Here is an 18,866-nt window from a genome sequence, read left to right on the forward strand (position 1 = left end):
ACATTAGCCACCAAAAACCCTATGGAGCATGGTTCTACTCTGACACACATGGGTCCCTGTGAGTTGGAATTGACTCGAGGGCAGCTGTTTTCTCCAGTGCCTGATTGGAATGGAAAACTAAGTCTGCTCACTGTGAATCCATGGCCTTTCCCAGGGTACAAAATAATTGGCTGAGGTGTGTGTTCTTGTAGCAGGAGATGGGTCTGACTGCAGTGGGAGGGAGAAGAACAAAAATAGCAGGTTGACTAGTTGTGGGGGAGAGTGATAAATGTCAGGCTCTGTTTAGATGTGCACTAGTAGTCAAAGTCGAATAGTGATAAATTAATAGATTTCAACAGAGGAGCATTTTAATCTATTCCAGTGTGTGTTGTTTTAAAACATTTCAAGTGCTAAATTGGCTCAAAGGAAATTTTACTTGGAAGAGTAAACATTTAGTGAAGATGAGCTGAGCTGCTCTGTTTGAAAGGGATAGAGTCCTGAGATGTATCCCTCGAACTCCTAGGATTCCATCATCTGCCAAAATCAAGTCACACTCCAGAGGAGGAAACTGAGGCCCAATGTGGTAAGCACCCTAACAAGGTATCCTAAGGCAGTAGAGAGACAGTGTGGAATAAAACCCAGCTATCCTGATTTCCAAGAATGTGTTCTTTCTATTTGATTAGAGCTATTCAAGAACTTTTGAATTATTTGAGCTCAAGGTGAAAGAAATCCGGGTTGGTCCATATACTGTAGATTTGAAAAGAGTCTTCTGGAAGTTGCTTACTTTGTTGAGTAAGGGGTAAGGGTGATGCTAAGAATGGGACTCTTAGTATTTAGAGGACATGTAGTTTATATCACCATTTAAAGAAAAGCCCTTTGTACAGTCCTGCCAAGGAAAAGACAGCCTATTCTCAAGTACCCTTAGTAAAGGGCAGTTTGCTGCCTACTGAAACAGTGCTTTTACCATATCATTTGTTCTTTGCTACAGAAACAATTGCATCTTGCTAATAGAGGCTGCTGATCACTTCTTCAATGGTAGAGTCTAGCGGTGAAGCACTTGTGCTTCGAAATAAGATACTTGGATCCATAATCCACACTCATCATAGATAAGATAATAATTTTAAGCTTCAGTTTCCTTATCCACAAGATGGGATTCATGATAGCACCATTTCGTGTGATATGAAAAAAAAAAAAAAGATGAGATAATGCATAAAGCAGACCAAGCACATTGCTAGCATGTAATAAATTAAAAAAAAAAAAAATACATGGGTTGATTTATTGATACTTTGGCTCATCTTTAGAACCCTTTGTTCTATCTGAGAGTCCCCCTTCCCAAGGAAGAATGGAAGGAATGATATACACTATGCTTATGTGCAGAGATGGTGTCTATCACGTTGTGAACCTGGGTCTTCCTAGAACAGAGAAAGAGAACTAAGTTTTAGTTTCTGTAAGCAGCACATCTGGGAAATTACTAGAAACAATTGGGCAGTCAGGCAGTCATTGTAATTTATAGGTTCAGGACTAGGTACTTAATGTATATAAGCAGAACATGTTCTTTACTGTAGTAGACTTGTTGCATGTTCTGGTGAGTACAGGAAGAATATATCTATTTCATTGGATTATTAGAAAAGTGAAATTATATCATGAAACAGTGGTTCACATGTATTGTGCACTTGATACTAGAGTAAGAAATACAATATAATTTGTTAATGGAAATGATTTTAGAACCAGAAAAATCTGGCTTCTGTGTTTACTAGTTGTATGATGACGTTGATGTCATTTTTTTCACCCCAAGAGCTATAGATGCTAACCAAAAGTTCAGCAGTTCAAATCCACCAGGCTCCTTGGAAACCCTATGGGGCAGTTCTACTGTGTCCTACAGAGTTGTTATGAGTTGGAATCAACTTGATAGCAATGTTTTTTTTTTTTTTTTTAAACTTCAGTAGCTTAACTCTAAAATGACAAAAATATCTCATAGGATATTCTACTGCCTGAGACATAGTAAAGACTCATTGAATATTATAAATACATAATGATATTAATAATAACAATGACAACACTAAGCCAATTTGAAAAGAAAGAAATGTGGGTGGGAGGAGCAGAGGATAGGCCTTAATAAGTAGAGATTCCTTGGGATATAGCCTCTCTGTCTTGTAGGCTTTCCAAATAGCACATTTTAGGGGCTCAATAAATATGTGAAATAAATGAATGAAAATTCACATGAAAATTCCCAAGTTCTTGGATGTCAAGTTACTAAAGGTCAGCGTTCTAGCTTGGGCCCAAAGAAGAGGCTGAGAGAAGAGCTTGTATGTAGGTGATTTATTCTGGGAAACAGGATAGAGGAACTGGGAAGAGTGAAAGAGGGAAGGAAAGCAAGTTAACCCAAGGTTGAGTTGAGCTGGTTACCATTTATCTTCTGGCTCCTATATCCAAATGATCAAGAGTTTCCCTCTGGAATGTGAAATCCCTCATATTTCTAAGTGTGTGTTTGTGTGAGAATGATGTATCAGGGTCTCCAAAATATCTCAAGTAGCAAGTGCATGGACAGAAAGCAACAGATGTGACTGTGAGAGGAGGTAGTGTTGGATCAATTTGTAGAATCAAGCTACTGTCAGGCTATAATTGTGAACAGCTGGCTGCGAGGGCAATGGTTGGAAAGATGGGTCAAGAGGGTGTGATATGGGGCACAAAAAATGCCTAACACCTGGTGCTCATCAATTAAAAATAATATTGCTGTCATATTGTGAGGTTTGCAAATGTGTATAAATTTTTGAATGAGAAATTGACTTGAGCTGTAAACTTTCACCTAAAGCAAAGTAAAAAGAAGTAATAATATTGCTTTTACAAAGGACAAATGTTATACATCCTTTGACTAATATGAAACACCCAGAATAGGCAAATGCATAGAGATCAGAGTTTAACAGTAGCTACCAGGGACAGGAGAGAGGATGAAAGGGAGAATCATTACTTAGGAAGCACTGAGTTTCTGTTAATGGAATGGAAAATTTGGCAACGAATATTGGTAACGGTTGCACAACACAATTGATGTAATTGCTATCGGTGAATTGTACATGTGAAAAATATTGAATTGACAAATGTTGCATTTGTATTATAACATTTTTACAATAATTAAAAAAAATTGCTCTTGCAGATTTTCCAGCTCATAGTTGTGTGATTACATCAGCCTACAGTAAATGGAAAATCAAGACAATGTGACTGAATTCATTCTTTTGGGTCTTACAAAGAACCCAGAGCTACAGAAAATGTTCTCTGCTGTGTTTCTAATCATGTATGTGGCCACTGTACTGGGAAACTTACTCATTGTGGTAACTATGACTGCAAGTCAGAGTCTGAGGTCACCTATGTATTTTTTCCTTACTTCTTTTTCACTCATGGATGCCACCTATTCTTCTGTCATAACCCCCAAGATGATTGTGGATTCCTTCTCTGACAGTACTACCATCTCCCTAGAAGGCTGCATGATCCAGCTCTTTGCAGAACATTTCTTTGGTGGGGTGTCAATCATCCTTCTCATCATGATGGCCTATGATTGCTACGTGGCCATCTGTAAGCCCCTGCACTACATGACTATCATGAATTCTCAGGTGTGCTGCCTGCTGCTGGGAGGGGCCTGGGTAGGCGGGTCCATGCATGCAACCATACAGCTTCTCTTCATGTACCAAATACCCTTCTGTGGTCCCAATGTCATTGATCACTTTAAGTGTGATTTATTTCCATTGCTGACACTGGCCTGCATGGATACGTGCATGCTGGGCCTCTTGGTCATCCTCAACAGTGGGGTGGTGTGTGTGGCCATCTTCCTTATCCTCGTTGCCTCCTACGTGGTCATTGTCTGCTCCCTAAAATCTTGCAACTCTGAAGGGCGGTGCAAAGCCCTCTCCCCCTGTGGCTCCCACCTCACAGTGATTGTCTTGTTCTTTGTGCCATGCATTTCCTTGTATGTGAGACCTGTGGCCACTTATCCCATAGACAAAGCAATGGCTCTGTCTTTTACCATTGTTGCACCCATGTTAAATCCCTTGATGTACACCCTGAGAAACGCAGAGGTGAAAAATGCTATGAAGAAACTCTGGAAGAGGCAACAAATCCTGGATTGTCACTAGCTTCCATGCCAAGAACAAATTTCTCCTATAGGTACCGTGAGGTCTCATCCTCCCCATTCAATCAAATCTCTTGCATGTACAATACTAAGTGGCATCTTTTAAGCATACAAATCTGCTCAAGACACTGCAGTACTCTGCCTAACCACATTGCTGCCTACCTCTCTGGTACCTTTTGTACTTCATCATTTTCACAAGGCTCTAGCCCCCTTTGTCTTTTCTTCTTTTTTTTAACTGATTTTTGGAGAATTCGACCTTTTCCCAGTTCATGGCTTTTGTTCTCACACTTCTGTCTGATGGCATCTCCTTCTCCAGATGCTTCATCTGCCTCAATCCTATATATATATATATATATATATATATATATAATTTCATTTTCAGATGACCACCCACCTCCTCAAGAAGTCTTGTCTCTAGTAATTTCAGTTATTCTCTAGCTTTCCATCCCATTTATATCCTTAACGATAAATAAGCAGAAACTGTACTTAACTTTATAAGTAAGTGTGTTTTTATTTTCTCTGTTTTCTCCACAAAATTGTAATTGTTAGGATAGGGGTGGTGTTTATTCATTCACGTTGTAAACCTAGTGGTTCATACACTTCCAGTTAGCTAACTAGTTGCCATGGAGTTGATTCTGACTCATGACAGCCCTATGTGTGTCGGAGTAGAACTGAGATCTGTAGGGTTTTCAACGGCTGATTTTTTTCAGAAGTTGATTGCCAGGCCTTTTTTTTCTGAGGCATCTCTGGGTGGACTTAAAACATCAAACTTTTGGTTAATAACAGAGAGCATTAACCGTTTGTACCACTAAGGGACTCCTCTAGTCAACTAGCACATGCTTAATAAATATTATTCAATAAATGTCAGTCTAAAAGAGACTTAGTAGTTGATTTTTAATCTTTTTAAATTCAATGGTTGGGAAAAATTGGGAAAGATAAATACATATAAAAAGCTAAGGAGTTAGAATTCAGAATTCTCCTGGTTTTTGTGCTACAAAGTGTCCTTTTTGAAGGCAAGCATAATCTCAGTTTTTAGTGGTGTGCTATTTAATATGGAAGCCTCTCTAAAAAAAAAAAAAAAAAAACTGATTGTTGTCGAGTTTATTCCAACTCATAGCAACCCGACAGGAGAGAGTAGAGCTGCCCCATGTGGTTAATTCTCCACTGCCTTTTGTTATCATTTACAGAAACAGACTAAGAGTCACTCATGCAGGAGTCAAGAGATTTTAGAATCTAGTGTCTTTGTCCGCTGTTATTCATAAGGTTTTCACCGGCTAATGCTTTTCAGTAGACTGCCAGTCCTTCTTCCTAGTCTGTCTTAGTTTGGAAGCTCAACTGAAACCTGTCCTCCATGGGTGATCCTGCTGGAATCTGAATACTGGTGGCATAGCTTCCAGCATCACAGCAACACGCAAGCGCCCACAGTATGACAAACTGACGGACACGTGGTAACTCTGCTGCAAAGGACCTCTTTAAAGTGTTGAAGAGCAAAGATGTCACCTTGAAGACTAAGCTGCACCTGACCGAAGCCATGGTATTTTCAATAACATCATATGCATGTGAAAGCTGGACAGTGAATAAGGAAGATCAAAGAAGAATTGACGCCTTTGAAATGTGGTGTTGGCAAAGAATATTGACTATACCATGGACTGCCAAAAGAACGAACAAATCTGTCTTAGAAGAAGTACAGCCAGAATGCTCCTTAGAAGCAAGGATGGTGAGACTGCGTCTTACATACTTTGGACATGTTGTCAGGAAGGATCAGTCCCTGGAGAAGGACATCATGCTTGGCAGAGTACAGGGTCAGTGGAAAAGAGGATGACCTTCAATGAAGTGGATTGACACAGCGGCTGCAACAATGAGCTCAAGCATAACAGCGATTGTGAGGATGGCTCAGGACTGGGTGGTGTTTCGTTCTGTTGTGCATACGGTCGCTATGAGCCAGAACTGATTTGACGGCACCTAACAACAACAAACAACAACGACAGTGCCTGTGTCATGAAGTTATTCATTCTTTATTGGACAAGAAAGAAGTCCTGGTGGCACATTGCTTAAGTACTCACCTGCTAACTGAAGGGTTGATGTTTCAAATCCACCAGCTCCTCTGGGGAAGAAAGATGTGCAATCTGCTTCTATAAAGATTACAGCCTAGCAAATCTTATGGGACAATTCTACTTTGTCCTCTAAGGTTGCTGTCAGTCAGAATCAACTTGAGGGCAACAGATATAGGACAAGAGAAATGATATTGTCCTATTTTATTTTTAACTGTGGGAGAATGATTCCTGCCGTTACCTTCTAGATGTGGGTTTCTAAATACAAAGGGTGTTTGTTTATTTTCTCCCTGATCCTGTTGTGGAAAAGCTGTCACCAGAGAGAGACTGTTTCTTTTCTAAAGGTCTCCCCTGACTAGGTCTATGGGAAGTCAAAGGTCATAGCATGATTTTACATTGTTATCATTTTCTTATTAAGACAAATATATGTGATATATATGATGACAATAATTGTAATGATCAGTTATAGTATTTGAAACAACGTACAGCATTTAAATCAACATTTTTAAGTACAAAATTGATATGTACAGTAGTTATCTAGCTATAACAACCACCAACAATTTTTCTTAACCACCAGGTTTATTCATTATTGATGTATAATTGCTGAGTTTGTGTTGGGTATACAGTGGTCTATATGACAATCAGCTTTGCTTTCCTCTTGGAGCTTACATTCCAATAGAGGAGACAAAAATATATGTAAGATGATAATAAAGTCATATAGTGATAACAGACTCTTAGTAAATTATAATAGAGTGGTATACGTGTGACTGAAAGGGCATTCTATTTAGGTGGACACGGGTCTTTTTTGAGAGGTGGCTTCTAAATTAGGGTCTGAATGATGAGATAGAAGGAGCATGAAACAAATCAATGGGTAAAGAATCCCAGGCCAAAAAAAAAAAAAAGCTTATGCAGAAATCCTAAGGCAGCAACTAGCCTGAAGTTAAGATCTGGGTAAATTGGTACACAGAGGGTAAGGGGGAATCTGGTACAGGATGAGATATGGAAACCAGGCAGGGTCTTGTTAAGCGGGGTCCTATTATTTTTTAACCGTTAAGTCCAAAAAGAACACGGACATCAGCATGACTCTATTGGAATAACAACTAAAAAAGAAATCTTTCGTGGGTTTATTGATGACTCTAGAAACTTAGTACCGAGACCTTTGCACATAGCTTCCATTTAACTTTTGTTATACCTATAAAAAAATAGTAGAATATAATGTTTGCTGTCTGCTTACAATATTTTAGAATTAAATACCTGGATTCGTTTTATACTTATTCGCCTTGCTCCATGTCGAAGAAGAAGAAAAAGTATGTGACAGCATGATATGTCTGCCTGTGTAAGAACCTTATGATGATCATTTTCTTATTTCATCTACAGAATTTAATAACTGGAGGGACCAAAATGAGATTCCTCACCTTAAATATTTTTGATCTGTTGGATAATTTTCCTAATGTTAAAAGCAGGCTCAGATAGATAAACTAAATGTGTTACATACATAAGGAAGAGTATTACTCACCATAAAAAGAAGTAAAGTCCTGATACATGGATGAAGCTGGAAAACATTATGCTGATTGCAATAAGTGAGTTACAAAAGGAACAAATATTATGTGATCCCACTTATATGAAATATTTACAAAATAGGCAAGTGTATAAAGTTTATTAGTGTTATCAGGGGCAGAAAGGAGGGGAAAATGAGAAGTCATTGCTTAGGGGGCACAGAGTTTCTGTTAAGGATGAAGAAAATATTTAGAAATGGATAATAGTGATTGTTGCACAACACAAATATCACTGAACTGTACGTGTAAAAATTGTTGACATGGCAAATGATTTGTTATAAATATACTTGTCACAATTAAAAAAAAAGGAAGAAAGAAAAAATAACTAAAGTAGGTGGAAAGCCAAATTTGGCCTTTAGTGTATAGTTTGCCAATCTCTGGTCTAAGGCAATCATGGTGAGGCAGAAGTCTTATTGACTTAATTATCTGCTGCAGCTATAATAGAAATACCACAAGTGGACAGCTTTGACAAAGAGAAATTTATTTTGTCACAATTTAGGATGATAGAACTCTGAATTCAAGGTGCTGGCTATGGGGGAAGGCTTTCTCTTCTGGCTCTAGAGGGAGGTCATTTTGTCTTTCAGCTTCTATTCCTTGGACATCTCATGTGGCATGGCTTTTATCTTCCCCCAACTATTTGCTTTGTTGCTTGCTCAATGTGTTCTTTTATATCTCAAAAGAAATTGATTTAAGACATACCCTGCGTTAATGCAAACTCTGATGGCTTAGTGGTTCAGAGCTACGACTGCTGACCAAAAGGTTGACAGTTTGAATCCACTGAGCACTCCTTGAAAACTCTATGGAGCAGTTCTACTCTGTCCTGTAGGGTTGCTACGAGTCAGAATCCTCTCGTGGGCAACAGATTAATCCGGGTTGGCAAACGCTAATACAGCCTCGGTAACACAACGAAGAAAACACATTCCCAAATTGGATTATGATCACAGGTATTGGGGTTAGGATTTATAACACTTATTTCTGAGGACACAATTCAGTCCATAACACCTTTTCTTCTCTTCCCTTTTAGTACTAGAACGCCCTTTTATAGTACTAGCACAGACACATAACTAAGGAAACCTGGTGGCACCACGGTTAAATGCTTGGCTATGAAGCAAAGCTGCTCCACAGCAGAGAAATATGGCAGTTGGCTTCCATAAAGACCACAACCCTGGAAACCGAAGGGGGAGTTCTACCCTGTCCTATAGGGTTGATATGTGTCAGAATCGATGTGATGGCAACAGGTTTTGTTCTGTTTTGTCCTTTTTTTGTTTGTTTGTTTAAGACATACTACTGCCTAGCTGAAAGACTACATTTCCCAAAATCCCATGTATCTAGGTGTGGCCACATGACTAAGTTCTGGCCAATGAAGTGTAAATGGAAGTCATAGTATAAACGGTAATTCTGTGACTGTGGAATTTTGGTGGAATTTCAAGCAGCGATGGTGGACCATAAGGATGTGTGTTAAGGTTAGCAGAAAAGCAAAACAGAAGGAGCCTGTAATCCTGATGTTGTGGAGCTGCCATACCAGCCCCATACAACTTCCCCTAGGCTTCCTTTATGTAAGAGGAAAATACATTTCTGTCTCGTTTAAGTCACTGTTAAAAAAAAAAAAAAATAAGTGGGCTCAGAATCTACATCTTCTATTACATGAGTTGTTCTGACCATTCATGTAATATTACCTATCGTTTAGATCTCACACATTTTTATCTGTTCTATGCATCCTCCAAGTTGTTGTTGTTGTTGTTGTTAGGTGCCCTCGAGTCAGTTCCAACTCATAGCAACCCTATGCACAACAGAACGAAACACTGCCCAATCCTGCGCCATCCTCAAAATCCTTATGTTTGAGTCCATTGTTGCAGCCACAGTGTCAGTCCATCTGGTTGAGGGTCTTCTCTTTTTCACTGATCCTCTACTTTACTAAGCCTGGTGTCCTTCTCCAGAGACTGCTCCCTCCTAATAATATGTCCAAAGTATGTGAGACATAGTCTTGCCATCCTTGCTTCTAAGACTGCTACTTCCACAGGTGTTGATTGTGGATCCGAGTAAAACGAAATCCTTGACTTCAATCTTTTCTCCATTTATCATGGTGTTGCTTATTGGTTCAGTTGTAAGGATTTTTGTTTTCTTTATGATGAGGCACAATTCATACTGAAGGTTGTGGTCTCTGATATTCATCAGTAAGTGCTTCAAGATTCCTTCATGCTAGCAAGCAAGGTTCTGTCATCTGCAAATTGTGGGTTGTTAATGAGTCTTCATCAATCCTGATGCCCCTTTCTTCTTCACATAGTCCAGCTTCTTGTTTCATTTGCTCAGCATACAGATTGAATAAGAATGGTTAAAAGATACAAAACTGAGGCACACCTTTCCTGACTTTAAAACAAGCAATATCCCCTTGTTCTATTCAAAGGACTGACTCTTGATCTATGTACAGGTTCCTCATCAGCACAATTAAGTGTTCTGGAATTTTCATTCCTCAAAATGTTATCCATAATTTGGTATGATCCACACAGTCAAATTCCTTTGCATAGTCAATAAAACCCAGGTAAATATCTTTCTGATATTCTCTGCTTTCAGCCAAGACCCATCTGACGTCAGCAATAATGTGCCTGGTTCCATGTTCTCTTCTGAATCCTGCTTGAATTTCTGGCCGTTCTATGTCAATGTACTGCTGAAGCCACTTTTGAATGCTCTCCAGCAAAATTTTACTTGCGTGTGATGTTAATGATATTGTTCAATAAGTTCCGCATTCAGTTGTATCAGCTTTCTTTGGAATAGGCATAAATGTGGATCTGTTCTAGTCACTTGGCCAGTTAACTGTCTTCCAGATTTCTTGGCATAGATGAATGAGCACTTCCAGCACTGCATCCATTTGTTGAAACATCTCAATTGGTATTCCCTCAATTCCTGGACCTTTGATTTTACCAATGCCTTCAGTGCAGCTTGGACCTCTTCCTCCAGTGCTATCTATTCCTGATCATATGCTACCTCCTGAAACAGTTGAACATAGACCAGTTCTTTTTGGTAGAGTGACTGTGCATTCTATCCATCTTCATTTGATGCTTCCTGCATTGCTTACTATTTTCCCTGTAGAATCCTTCAATATTGCAACTCAAGGCTTGAAGTTTTTCTTCAGTCCTTTCAGCTTGAGCAATGCTGAGCATATTCTTCCTTTTTGGCTTTCTATGTCCAGATCTTTGCCCATATCTTTATAATTTTTTACTTTGTCTTCTATAATCAACCTTTGAAGTCCTCTGTTCAGCTCTTTTACTTCATCATTTCTTCCTTTCTCTTTGGCTACTCAGCATTCAAGAGCAACTTTCAGACTCCCTTCTGACATCCATTTTGGTCTTTTATTTCTTTTCTGTCTTTTTAATGACTTTTTGCTTTCTTTAGGTATGATGTCCTTGATGTCATTCCACAGCTAGTCTGATATTAGTTCATTAGTGTTCAGTGAGTCAAATCTGTTCTTGAGATGGTCCCTAAATTCAGGTGGAATATACTCAAGGTCATGCTTTGGCTCCCGTGGACTTGTTCTAATTTTCTTCAGCTTCAACTTGAACTTGAAATTGCATATCAGCAATTGATTGTTCCACAGTTGGCTCCTGGCCTTGTTCTGACTGATGATATTGAGCTCTTCCATTATCTCTTTCCACATATGTAGTCAATTTGGTTCCTATGTATTTCACTGGTGAGATCCACGTGTATAGTTACTGTTTATGTTGTTGAAAAAAAGGTATTTACAATGAATCAGTCATTTGTCTTGAAAATTCTATCACACTATCCCTGACACCATATTTATCACCAAAGCCATATTTTCCAGCTACTGATCCTTCTTCTTTGTTCCCAGCTTTCACATTCCAATCATCAGTATTTATCTATGCATGTTTGATCAGTTTCAGCCCGCAGAAGATGGTAAAAATCTTTAACTTCTTCATCTTTGACCTTAGTGGTTTGTGGGTAAATTTGAAGAACAGTCATATTAACTGGTCTGGTAGGTGTATGGATATTATCCTATCACCGAGAGCGTTATAGTTCAGGATAGATCTTGAAATGTTCTTTTTGACAATAAATGCAACACCATTCTTCTTCCAGTTGTCATTCCCAGCATAGTAGACCATATGATTGTCCAATTCAAAATATAGCCAATACTAGTCCATTTCAGCTCACTAGTGCCTAGGATATCAATGTTTTTGTGTTCCATTTAATTTTTGACAATTTCTAATTTTCCTAGATCCATGCTGTGCATATTCCATGTTTGGATTATTAATGGATGTTTGCAGCTGTTTCTTCCCATTCTGAGTCATGCCACATCATCAAATGAAGGTCTAGAAGCCTTGACTCCATCTTTGTCATTAAGGTTGACTCTGCTTTGAGGAGGTAGCTCTTTCCTAGTTGTATTTTGAGTGATTTCCAACCTGAGGGACTCATCTTCTGGTACTATATTAGACAATGTTCTGCTGCTATTCATAAGGTTTTCACTGGCTAATTCTTTTTGGAAGTAGACCACCAAGTTCTTCTTCCTAGTTCGTCTTAGCCTGGAAGCTCAGCTGGAACCTGTTCCCCATGCGTGACCCTGCTGGTATTTGAATACTGGTGGCATAACCTCCAGCATCACAGCAACATGGAGGCCCCCACAATACTACAGACTGACAGGTGCACGGGGCGGGGAGGCGGGATTAGGGGCAGTTATGTTAGTAAGATAGGACTCAATCCATAAGTTTAGACTGTATCTTGATTCAATCTCTTTTGAGATATAAGAGAGGGAATAGAGCAGAGAGGAAGAGGACCTCACACCACCAAGAATGAAGAATGAGGATTGGAGCACGTCCTTTGGACCTGGGGTTCCTGTGCTAAGAAGCTGTTAGACCAGGAGGAGATTGATGCCAAGGGTCTTCCCCCAGAAGAGGCAGAAAGAGAAAGCCTTACCCTGGAGCTGGTGCCCTGATTTCAGATTTCTTGTCTCCTAGACTGTGAGTTAAAGAATTTCTGTTTACTAAAACCATCAACTTGTGGTATTTCTGTAATAACAGCACTAGATAACTAAGACAGCAGCTAAATGCTTAACTACTGTGCCACCAGGATTCCTATAGGGATTTGGGTTTCCTAACCTTAGCTTGTAAAATACATGATTATCTCTATATTAAAATTTGAAAAATTCACCGCTACCCATGATAAAAATGTTTAATAAAGTGGAAACAGATAGTTTAATTTGAAAAAAGATATCCACCTAAAAAACTACCAGAAAAATCAAACTTAATTGGAAACACTAGATGAACATTCTATTTCACGGAGATAATTTAAGTCATCAAAAGAAAGCTTCTGAGACTCGCACAACTGTATCTATCAGTCTATGAGCATCCATTCACTTATATGCTGCCTTTTAACTGCTACTGTAAATGAAGTATCTGTGACCCTTGCCAAAGACAACCAGTCTTTCTATACTTCTACATGTGACTTCATCTCCTCACCACTTACACAGGACTTTTGTCTGAGAATCTCCTTTGTCTATTATTTCATCCATATTTCCCTCTCTACTGAATCAGTTACATCATCAAAGAAGCAATGTGTTACTGCTCTCATTGTTAAAAATATTTTTTTGACTCCTCATGGATAGATGTTGTGCCTTATTCCAGAACTCAGCTCTTGCATTTCGTAAGAACATAGGGGTTTCCATTCCAGCATACACATTGCTATATTCCGGAACAAAAAGGGAAGTGAAAACATCTTCACATAGAATCTCAGGGGTAGTTATAAAACAAGGAGATTAAAAAAAAAAATTCCCAATTGATTTGGGACGTCGCAATTCTGCCAATGTTTAAGTACTTCAAACCATGTAAAAGTATCTCGGATAATCATGCTGACTGAAACTTTTCAAACCCCCGAGAGGCAACTGAGAGGCAGTTCTACAGGTTCATGTCCTCTCAGGGAAACCTCTTTAAATTCCAGTTGGAAATAAAGGAGGAAACCTTTGCTTCTCTGTGTTTTGTTCCATGACACCAAATTGGAAACAGCACTTGAGAAGCAGTGGTGAACATTCTCTGCCTAGTGTGCCTGTAAGACTTTCTCTCTCTCTTAGATGTAGAAATAAGACTTGGAAGTGGCATTCACATTTTATCCAGCCACTGAATGGACTTTTCTCCACAAAGAATAGGAGATTGGCAACATCAGAATTTTCAAAAAAACATGATATATGGTGAGATTTATAATTCACTTTTTTGCATTTTCAGAATTATTTAATCATTAATATAAATTGGCATCAATTAATTTACAGACGACTTGATTTTCTTTGTATAAAGAAGCTGCCTGAAGTAGACGTAGACTCGTGGGTTAGAGAGCTACTAAAGGATTACAAAGGTCATTCAAAAGTTCTATGCATTAAAAAAATTGGCATACCTACACTGTGACCAAGTAAAATGATTTCCATTTTTAAATTAATAAAAGAAGAAGGGAAAGAGCTTATCAGTAAAAGCACTTGTCGGCCCTGTTCATGATTACGGGAGAATTAAGTGTAAGTAAAAATGTTGACAATTCTTCTCCGTGTCAGTGCTCTGGGGTCTTGATCTCCTGTTGAATGTATTTATGTGTATTGTGTTATCTGATTTTATCAATAGGCATTCTTATTAGCTCACTTTTCAGAAGTGGAAACCAAGGATTTGAAGTAACTTGTTTCATTAGGCATAACTTAATAGAAGAGCTTGGATATGAACCCAAGCCTGTATGACTCTGGAGTTGATGTTCTTACTTATTTCACTTCATTGTCTCCCTTACTTTTGTCCTAGGCTAAACTGACCACTGTCGTATCCTATATCTGTTGTAGAGTGATAACTTTCACTAACGCCTTCTGCAACAGAGTTTTTTATTGTGACATATCAGAAAACAAAAAAGGGAAAATGACTGTAAGCACTCAGGCTACAAACAAACCAAAATCCAAAGAAGGATAATCAATAAATGCTTTTTATACAATTTTGACAGGTGCAGATTCATTAAGAGTCAGGGAGATTCAACTGTCTCTTTACAATCCTTGGAATAATTACCTATAAGTGACTTACAGACTATCGTTGGTTAAGGGAAAGACAAAGAACTAAGATCATGATTGGGAGGCATTTTCTTGTTTCTCTTTTCTAACAATTTGGTCTGTTGGCTCAGGGGTTCTGGCTCTATCATATAATAATTGCTTTCTGTGGTGGGGGCTACCTGTGATATAGGGTAGATCTCCAACTCGCTTCCTGGGGTAAATTGTTACTTACTTTTGGTAAGCACTTCCTCAGTCCATTGAACAAGTTAGAGCACTCAGTCTTACCCCATTGGTACAATTTCTTAGTGTTTGAAGCCTTATGGATCCTGAGAAACAAATTGGCCTGTTGTGGTTATGGCCTTCTGTGGTTAGGTTAACCCTTTATTCTACTGATAATCTTTATATTTTAATATATGTTTGTTGACAGACCCAATGACCCTTTTGGGTTTGTTTTATGCTTTGTTTTCTGGGTAACCACTTGCAGCTAGATATGGAGCTATCTGTGCGGGCACAATTTAGGATTGCCTAGGTCCCTGGGAACATAAGGAAAATGGCTGTTTAAAAGCAAACAGATGACATTAATTTTATTTGTCAATTCTAAGTGGCATTCAACAAAATCAATTTACTGATATAAGCCCTGCAAGTATTTTATTCATCTCTTTAGCAAACATGTAATTACTTAAATGATTTGAGTGATAAATTTCTGTTATAGGTATAAAGGAGGACACACTCATCCTTCAAAGCTGTGTCTACCTATGGAAAATGAAGTCAGAAGTTGAAGTAATTATGTGGTTGAGTCATGGAAATGCTTTCTATGGGGAAAGCAGCTGGTTTACTGAGTGAGATAATAATAACCACAATCTGCAACACTTCTTTACCATAAGCAACACCTTCACATTTTCAGAATTAGCCCTCATCGTAGTCTTAGGAGATGCTTAGGTAAGCAATGCATGAACTATTTTACAATAATGTTATATAATTGTGAAACAAATAAACTGTGAGGACTTGCACTTGATCGTATTGAGCCACATTTTTTAAGTAATTGGTTAAGAATTAATACAGTCTTAATTAATTAAAGAATTAATAAAGACTGGCTTATGTTGAACATGTTTCTATTCTTTACTTCTATGGTTGTTGCCCTTTGTATATGTATTTCATGCGTATGTGTGTATATATAGAGTCGGGCCAATACCTTCTGGTTATAAATCATGTGGAGTTTCTCAGAAGGTTTTAACATTGAGAGGTGTGTGGTGAGCATAGAAAAGCCATCCTTACTCTGAAGTTCTCCCAGAAATGAAACATTCTCACTGCTTTCTTTATGGATCCAGTGGAATGGACTTTGGCTGTGGTACCAGAAAATCCCAGATCTACCTTTTGTTAATTTCTTAAACTCTCAAACCATAACTTAGCTAATGTAAAATAGGGATAATAAGACCTCACATTGACAGTATCCTAGACACTAGACACTGAGCAATTGCTTTTTTCCTTGCATTATTTCACTCAGTCATCAACAGAACACTTTGAAGTGAGTTTTATTATTTTTGTCGGCTTCTGTTTATATTTTAAAATGATGACTAAAACAAAAACAAAGACAACCCAAAACTGAATGCATCCTTATTTTTGTTAAACATACAGTTAGGGAATTTTCTGTTGGTCTTTATTTTTGATAAGAAATGAATTAATTCATCTTAAAGGCCCAGTTCAGATCAGATTTTTAAAGAAATATTTGGGGGAGTAGGCATGATTTCCAATTGCCTGTTAAAATGCATGTTAGCTGTTCTTTTATTTGTAGGTAAGGCAGTCTCCTGGAGAGAGATGCATTTCCCATGCAAGTCATCCTGGTTCCCATGCCATGTCAATGGGAGGCATAACTAATACATTATAGTCCTCCTTTCCTCAGAGCTTGGATGTGCTTCAGAATCCTCCTCAACATTTCACTCTAGGTAGCCACAACTAACAAGTCAAAGCTGGCACCCACTTTAAAAACTATTTGTCATCCCTACCACATGTGAATGGTTCCCTTCCCCCATACTGAAAGCCTGACTGTTTTAAAGAGTTTAACCTCAGTTCTGACTGATGCCTCAAGAAATTTCTAATTTTGTATTTTTAAAAACAACAGAAGCACTTAAACTAATTTTGATTATGGACTCACCAAAAATTCGATGACTATACTAATAACTAATATCATCAACTGGTTTGAGACAAAAATCTTTCTCATAATTTCAGATTCTATATGATCACTGTGTTAGCTTCCACCTTTTCCTCTGAAATATGCAAAACCAAAGCTTTGTAACTGAGTTCGTCCTCTTGGGTCCTTCATGGAATCCAAGTGTTCAACAAATAGAATTTGTTGTATTTTTGTTCTGCTACATTGCAACTGTTGGGGCCAATTTGCTAGTTGTGGTGACCATTGTCAGCAGCCCCACACTCCTGAGATCACCCATGTACTTCTTTCTGGCCTTCCTGTCCTTCCTGGATGCCTGCTATTCCTCTGCATTTGCACCAGAGATGATTGTGGACTCCCTCTATGAGAAGAAAACCATCTTCTTCAAGGGCTGTATGACCTAGCTCTTTGCTGAGCACTTCTTTGCTGGAGTGGAGGTGATTATCCTCACCGCCATGGCCTATGACTGCTATGTGGCCATTTGCAAGCCATTGCACTACCCCTCTGTCATGAACTGGAGGTTCTGTGGTATCCTGATGGGGGTAGCCTGGACAGGGGGCTTTCTGCATTCTGTGATACAAAGTCTCTTTACTTTCCAGCTGCCCTTCTGTGGCTCCAATGTTATCGATCACTTTCTATGTGATTTGTACCCATTATTGAAGCTTGCCTGCACTGACACTCACATCCTTGGCCTTTTTGTGGTTGCCAGTAGTGGACTTATCTGCACCATAATCTTCTTCTTGTTGTTCATCTCCTATTGTGTCATCTTGTTCTCGCTAAGAACCCATAACTCTGAAGGGCGGTGGAAAGCTCTCTCCACCTGTGGATCTCACATTGCTGTTGTGGTTTTATTCTTTGTCCCATGCATAATTGTGTATGCCCGACCTCCATCTGCTTTCTCCTTTGACAAGATGGTGGCCATAGTTTACACCTTCGTAACTCCCTTGCTCAATTCTTTGATTTATACTTTCAGGAATAAGGAAGTGAAAAATGCCATGAGGAAATTATGGACCAGATTGCTGGGTTTCTGGTGAAAAATAAAACTTAAAAATTTAAATTTGAAGTGGGAAGAAATAAAATGCACTTAACTAAGTACTTTATAGGGGCTGGAACTTGTAAGGCAGAACGTAATGTACTGCCATAGAAAAATACTAACGAGTAGATCAGGAACTGCTATTACCACCCTCAGATCACTCATATCTTGGAGTTGGCAGCTCAGTATCCTTATAGGTAATCTAAGGAGAATTGAATTTTATGTTTGTCTAGAATATAGCAATGAAAAGAAATCACTACAAAAGAGGATTCAGATTATCTATGAAACTTTTTGCCATTGACACCATACTTTGAAACACCTTTATGGAAAGAAGAAAAAAAATCTTAAATATCATTAATAGGAACTTCCTGAAACTATTTTAACTTAAAAAAAAGTTTACTTTTAAGGTCCTGATCCCAGTCAAGCAGCCCTGGTGGCATAGCAGGTAAGCCCTCAGCTGCTGACATAAAGAGTGGTGGTTTGAAAGCACCACCTGCTCTACAGAAGAAAGATGTGGCAGTCTCCTTTCCTTATAAAGATCAAAAATCTGGAGGCCTTTTGAGTCCAAATTCAGGAGATGGCAATTGTCTTTTTGTTTGTTTGTTTTTTGTTGCTGCTGTTGTTTTTTTTAAGAAATATTGCTTCCTAGCTAAAAGACATTTCCCAGCATCCAATGTAGTTAGGTGTGACCATGAGAACAAATTATGGCCCAAAAAATGTAAATGAAAGTGGTATATTAAATGGTAATTCTGTGAATGTGGAATTGTGGTGGGAATTCAGGCAGCCGTCTTGGACATTGAGGATGCGTGTTAAGGTTAGTGGAAAAGCAAGACTGAAGGATCCTAAAACCCTAATGTTGTGGAGTTGAAATAGCAGCCCCATAATACCTGGCTCAGACTTCCTATATGTAAGAGGTAAATAAATTTCCAACTTGTTTAAGTCACTGCTAAA

At 38.6% G+C, this 18,866-nt stretch overlaps 1 protein-coding gene and 1 pseudogene across 1 annotated transcript; both read left to right on the forward strand.

The window, feature by feature from the left end:
* The first annotated feature begins 3,173 nt into the window (after positions 1-3,173).
* On the forward strand, positions 3,174-4,103 carry LOC126058397 (olfactory receptor 4C6-like). The gene has a single exon (XM_049853480.1). It carries the CDS (start codon positions 3,174-3,176, stop codon positions 4,101-4,103), a length of 930 nt encoding a protein of 309 aa, XP_049709437.1.
* Positions 4,104-16,989: 12,886 nt separating this feature from the next.
* On the forward strand, positions 16,990-17,916 carry LOC126058398 (olfactory receptor 4C15-like; annotated as a pseudogene).
* Positions 17,917-18,866: the final 950 nt, after the last annotated feature.

Source organism: Elephas maximus, chromosome 14, assembly GCF_024166365.1.
Source record: "Elephas maximus indicus isolate mEleMax1 chromosome 14, mEleMax1 primary haplotype, whole genome shotgun sequence".
Taxonomy (NCBI): Eukaryota; Metazoa; Chordata; class Mammalia; order Proboscidea; family Elephantidae; genus Elephas; species Elephas maximus.